At 42.0% G+C, this 6561-nt stretch overlaps 1 protein-coding gene across 1 annotated transcript; it reads right to left on the reverse strand.

Annotated features, from left to right (window-relative positions):
* Window positions 1-284: 284 nt before the first annotated feature.
* On the reverse strand, window positions 285-3805 carry DCAF8L1 (DDB1 and CUL4 associated factor 8 like 1). The gene has a single exon (XM_528917.5). It carries the CDS (start codon window positions 3650-3652, stop codon window positions 1817-1819), a length of 1836 nt encoding a protein of 611 aa, XP_528917.4. The 5' UTR covers window positions 3653-3805; the 3' UTR covers window positions 285-1816.
* Window positions 3806-6561: the final 2756 nt, after the last annotated feature.

Below are 6561 nucleotides of genomic sequence, written 5' to 3' on the forward strand. Positions count from 1 at the left end.
CCTGGCCAACATGATGAAACCCCGTCTCTACCAAAAATACAAAAATTAGCCGGGTGTGGTGGCACATACCTGTGGTCCCAGCTACTCAGGAGGCTGAGACAGGAGAATCACTTGAAACCAGGAGGCAGAGGTTGCTGCGAGCCAAGATTGTGCCACTGCACTCCAGCCTGGGTGGCAGAGTGAGACCCTATCCCCCCCCCAAAAAAATGGTGTGGTATAGTTCATCGGTGTTGGGGAAAAGGTGATCTTCTGAATTCATTTACACAAATAACACATATAAAATAAAAATGAATATTTTTATTGAACAGTAATTGAACATCTAGTAACTTAAATTTATATTAAGTAAAGCTTAAGACAATTTTTAAAACAATTTAAACTCTAAGACAGCTGAGAGAACTTTAAGCAATCCATGGATGTCAAATAGGATTTTTCTACCAACTACATCACTTGTAAGTGTAAACAATTTTTACTGCAACAATTTTTAAAACAAACTCATAAAACAGCTAAATTTTAAGCAATGCATGGATGTCAAATAGGATTTTTCTACCAACTACATCACTTGTAAGTATAAACAATTTTTATTGCAACAATTTTCAAAACAAACTCATAAAACAGCTAAATTTTAAGCAATGCATGGATGTTAAATAGGATTTTTCTACCAACTGTGTCAAATGGTTATGTGTAAGTATAAACAATTTTTATTGCAACTTATTCTTAAAAGTTAATTAAAATAAATGTTTTCAAATATGAGAGATTTTTATATTCCTAGCTGGTATCTTATAGGAGATGCTTGGGCCAGGAGGACTTCCTGGAATGTAATCCTGTGGGAGTTCCCAACCATAAAACTTCAAGAAAATTTAATGCATAGAGTAAACAATGTCATGTGATTAAATTTAATTTAGTTCTTATCAGCTTCAGTGTGCTCAAATTAATCAATATTATTAACATATTGATTCAGAAAATGTGGATAATCCCAAGTTATTTGCTCTGAGGAGATGAATTATCTGGTTAGGAATTCATCTACACACTACTTCTTGTTTTCCTTTTCTAAGGCTCTGTGTGTATGTGTGTGTGCATAGCTGGCCAGGAGCTCTGTGCCATCGTGGCTGTACACAATGCAGGTGATGTTTGTTGGAAAATCACAATTAACCAGATGATGAGGAGTGAATTTCTTGAGTACTCCATTGTTTTCTTTCTCATCAATTCTCCTCTGGTCATAAATCCTTACAAACCGATCATGTCCACCCACTGCGAATTGGTAAATATTGGCAGGATTCATAGAGATTGTATACAGTCCCACTTTCTTATTCTTCTCTCTTGTTACTACAACTTTTGAAGCTGTGTGTATGTGTGGCCAAGTGTTAGGAATTAATCTACACACTACTTCTCTTTTCCTTTTCTGAGACTGTGTGTATGTGTGTGTCAGTATTCAAAGAACTATGGTTTGCCTTATTTTACCTCTAAAGAATAAACACGTTTGAAATTTTCAACTCAACTGAAGAACTTTATCTTCAAAATAAATTGGTAAAAAATGAAAAAAGTAAAAAAGTAATAGCTTTCAGAATGTCTGAAATGAGTAGATACATCTAATAAGGCCATTAATTTTTTCAACAAAATTATGCAATTTTAGAGGTCAATTATAAGGGAACAAAGGAAAAGAGGCATAAATAAGTTGTGTATGCACTCATATAAGGGGTAACAAAAACAGAAGACAAAAAGCAAATCTGTTAATCAATTGACAATTCTAAATTAGTCAAACTGAATTTTAAAGTCCAGTGTACTTAGGTGGCATCTACCTGGACTGGATATGAGGCCTTCAGGATGGTGTGCACTGCACTTGATCTTGGCCCTCCTCCTCGGATGTATCTGAGGTGCTGGAAGACTCATCCAACTCTTCTTCATCTGGGAACTCAGCTCCATGATCTCTCCAGCCGGGTTGATGAGCTCTCTGTAACAGGTGACGCACGAAGAACCGAAGCATGTGGTTGTCAAACGAGTCCGTGTAGTTCAAGTTGTCTTCATCTCGCTCCTGCTTGTTCTTCTTAATCACATCTTTTAACCCAGTAAGCTCAGTGGCAGTTTTAGCTGTGGGTGCCCAGATCTTGACATGCTGATCTAGGCCACTGGTCGCCAACACAGGTAGGTAAGGGTGGGGTTCAAGACAGTTTACTATATCTCCTCTGTCCCCCTCCATGAACTGGATGATCTGGGAGGATGATTTCTCCCAGAAGAAGACGTGCCCACAATCACTACCGCTCACGACAAACTCACTCTGGGGACCATAGAAATTAACACATTTGATTGTGTCATTATTTCTGTGCCCCTTATATCTCTTAACATATTGAGCACCATCACTGAGAGAGGAGTTGAAGAGGTAAATATCTTCATCATTGTAGCTGGCCAGGAGCTCTGTGCCATCGTGGCTGTACACAACGCAGGTGATGTTTGTTGGGAAATCACAATAAACCAGATGATGAGGAGTGAATTTCTTGAGTACTCCATTGTTTTCTTTCTTATCAATTCTCCTCTGGTCATAAATCCTTACAAACTGATCATGTCCACCCACTGCAAATTGGTAAATATTGGCAGGATTCATAGAGATTGTATACAGTCCAATTTTCTTATCATTTTCTCTTGTTACCACAACTTTTGAAGCTGGCCGGTCTTGCCTGAGGTCAATGGTGAACACAACGGCATCTTCACCTGAAGTGAGGAACTTATAAGGAGAGTCTGGCTCCAGAGCCAACTCGTGGGCAGGTCCCCTGTGCTTGGCCACACGCTTAGTATTCTCGCAATATGATGCATTAATTAGTTCTGCTACCCGTACCTGTCCATCATGGCCACACATGGCCAGAGTGGAATCACCACAGTTAGGAAAGAACTTAGCCTGGATGACATTAATATCGTGACCACTCTCAAAGTTCAGTACTGGCTTCTGCCGCACCCAGTCCCACACTATCACCCTTAAGTCATCACCGCTACTGGCCAGTCGGGTGCCACGCTGGTTAAAGTGTATGGTACTGACAGAACCGGCATGGCTTCCAAGAAGATACTGCAGGCGGAAACGCTGCACAAAGGCTCTTGCCCCACAGGCCTCATATACAAAGCGGGCACTTGAACCCAGCTGCCGCTGGCGAAGAGCAGTAAGGACTTGCCAGCGAGATCGGGGCAGGGCAGATGTCTCTGAGGAAATCCACTCCTCCAACGCCTGATCCTCCTCTAACAAACACTGATCATGGTTGGCGCCACCGCATCGTGGACACACCCGAGGCTGTTCTTCCTCCTCCCCTTCCTCCTCCTCCATCTCTTCTTCTTCCTCCTCCCTTTCTGTCTCCTCCTCTCCCACTAACGGGTAATCAAATAAACCTTCACCACTCATGAGGAAATGCTCAAAGTCCTCCACGCTTTCAAGTTCGACGTCTTCACTTGAACTTTCTGAGTCTGTGTTTTGATTTTCTGTGCTGGCATCGTTCGGGAAACCACCATCCCTGGTATCACCACCATCTCCGGTCGAAGGCTCTGTGGCCGCCATTTCAATGTCTGAGGAGGCCGCCGTCACCGCTGCTACCCCAGACTGCTCCTCTGGGCTGCTGAACAGGCTTTCAGTCACTAAGTCTGGTAAGCCATCTGTGCTGCCCTCTTGGTGGGACATCTCGAACGATGTTTGCTGTAGCTGATCTGGAACTGGAAAAGCCAACCCCTAAAAGCTCAGGGAAGAGAGCACGCCTGCCCCGAGGACGGACGGTCAGAGAAGGCAGTAGGTAAGCAGCAAAGAGACACCAACCCGATTGGCTGAAGGGGGCGACAAACTAATCCACCAATGCTGACGTCAGTATGGGAGCCAGTGAGGTTCAGAAGACTTCTTATCTGCTCGCCTCCTCTCAGTGTCGACTGCTCTAATTTTTCCAGGCCCAGAGCCACACCCCCACGGGCATCTGACACTGTGAGTAGCTGTGGTTTTTTTCAAGATCGAAACTTGCCACACTTTGGAAAATGCTTTTATTTGAAAGGTCACGAAGTGAATGCAAAGAACTCTGATAGTCTTGCCACCAGACGGCAACATTTTGGCATGACAGTGAGGTCTCTACTATAGGTGTATCTTAAGTTAGACATAGGCTCTGAGATGAGGATGTATCTTTGATTAATTTAAGAAAATGATCTAAGGGAAGACAGCGGACGCCAAGGAAGAGTGAAATCTCAGGTGAACACCCCTCAGAGGATAGCTTCAGCACGATCTTCCTGGGGAACTCTGGAGAGTAAGTTACGTCTGAGTTATCCTTACACCAGGCAAGGGAGTGAACTTTCATACTCCTACACTGTTCAGTCCTTGATTAAAGGCCACCCTGGGAGGGATGAGCATATCAACTCCCAGATGTCCCAGATGCTTTAAAATCTCTTCACCTGTGGGCAAAAGCTCCTTCAGCAGCTTGAAGACTAAAAAGCTGTGCATTAGTACTGATGCTTGGAAGGGAAAGGGAAGTAGATAGTACAAAAAGGGATTTGAAAGGATCTTGCAGGAGCATGAACATTAACAGCCACAAGGTAGCTAATACAGCGACTATTAGAAAGGGCTTTGTTACTACTGTGTATGCTGATGAAAGTACAACTTAAATAAAACTTTAAGAAGTGTATAGAAGCCTAATTTGGAAGGTGAAACGAAAACTAAAGTCATGGTGAGCAAATGCTATTCACTTCCTATATCTTGTTAAATGATGGTTCAAATCCCACAGTCGCCATACCCCTCTTCATGCCAGTTGAATGAATAATCTGGGGCACAATGGTGAAGTGCAGAGACTGACAGTCTTAAATAATAAGACTCGAAAGTCTAAAAGAGTCCTTGACCCAAGGTCTACCGATGAATGATGTGTTAGCAGATGTGAAAACATTAATCTCCTTGTGCATCATCAGAGCTCTTGGGTGACCAGGACCAATGTTAATGATCAGTAACATTTTGAAAGGAATCTCCTTTTCTGAACAGTAGAACTCAACAGGGGATTAAAAATACTCAGCAAACTATGCTGTAAACAGATGTTCTGTCACCCAGGCTTTTTTTTTTTTTTTTTTTTTTTGAGATGGAGTTTCCCTCTTGTTGCCCAGGCTGGAGTGCAGTGGCATGATCTCGGCTCACTGCCACCTCTGCCTCCTGGGTTCAAGCGATTTTCCTGCCTCCGCCTCCTGAGTAACTGGGACTACAGGCATGTGCCACCACGCCCAGCTAATTTTGTATTTTTAGTAGAGACAGGGTTTCTCCATGTTGGTCAGGCTGGTCTCGAACTCCCAAACTCAGGTAACGATCACGCCCACCTTGGCCTCCCAAAGTGCTGGGATTACAGTGTGAGCCACCGCGCCCGGCCTGTTGTTCCTTTTTTTGGAGCACATAGTAGTTTTAGCATGGTTCTTACAGGCCCTGGGATTTTCCAGATGGTAAATGAGCATTGGCTTCAAGTTAAAGTTACTAGCTATATTAACCCCCATCAAGAGAGCCAGGCTGGCCTTTGAAGCTGTGAAGCCAGGCATTAATTTCTCATCTCCAGTTATGGAAGTCCTGCATGGCATCTACCTCCAATAGAAGGCTGTTTGTTCTACAGTGAAAATCAGTTGTTTAGTGTAGCCACCTTCATCAATTAGATATGCTTTGTATGAGAGAACTGAGGTGATCCAAATATTCAGTGATCATTAAGTGGGACGATTTGTCAAGTACTACTGGTTCTTGTCCTATTTGACAAATATTTCTAGTTTTTCTCCCATCGATGTATATGGTAGGCCTGTACTTTCAGGTCTTTATATGGTTGGATGGGACCGTGTGACCAGATTTACCTGCTCCCTTGTGAGAGGAAGTGATGTTTATTATTACTGAGCCAGCTCGTTTAATTGCTAATGTGTGGCCATCCATACATCTCTTTCCCCAGTTTGCTCATGACCTGCAATGTTCCAGATGTCAGCTAGTCTCCACGAATATCTACCATGAACAGAGAACACTTCTCCTATTCCTCCCCAGTAACCCATGATGGATATGTAGCATAAGCAAAATATCAACTTCATCATCATCATCTTTGGAAAATTGGGGAATTTTTGTTATTGCAGAATAGCATAGTCTATCTGACCGAGACAAACTATATTGTCGATTATTTATTTAAATTTTAGAACTTAGGTCAGAATATTAAGTTATGTTTTATATTTAGAGGATGACAAAACATCCAAGTTATTAAAGATTGTAAGTTTCTGACTATCCATTTACAAGACAGTCATGTTTATTGCTCCTAAACAACAAAGTACTCAGCACAGGATAGGTAAGTAGTAAGTATTTTTCTGGTGAATTCGTGTATTAAAGTTGTATATTTATGAATGAATATATAGAAGAATGAAACAAAACCAAAAAAATTTCTATTGAACATTCCATGGAGGATGGATAATAGTGAATAGCCTAAGGGAGATATCCATTTTGAGTTGAATGTTAACGTAAACATCTAATATTGAACAATTTTACATCAGGGCGATGCAAACAACATTGCCTAAGACTCAGGCTGAAGATCATTCTCTGAAATTTTCATAAGAAACAGT

The sequence above is a fragment of the Pan troglodytes genome, chromosome X (genome assembly GCF_028858775.2).
Source record: "Pan troglodytes isolate AG18354 chromosome X, NHGRI_mPanTro3-v2.0_pri, whole genome shotgun sequence".
Lineage (NCBI taxonomy): Eukaryota > Metazoa > Chordata > Mammalia > Primates > Hominidae > Pan > Pan troglodytes.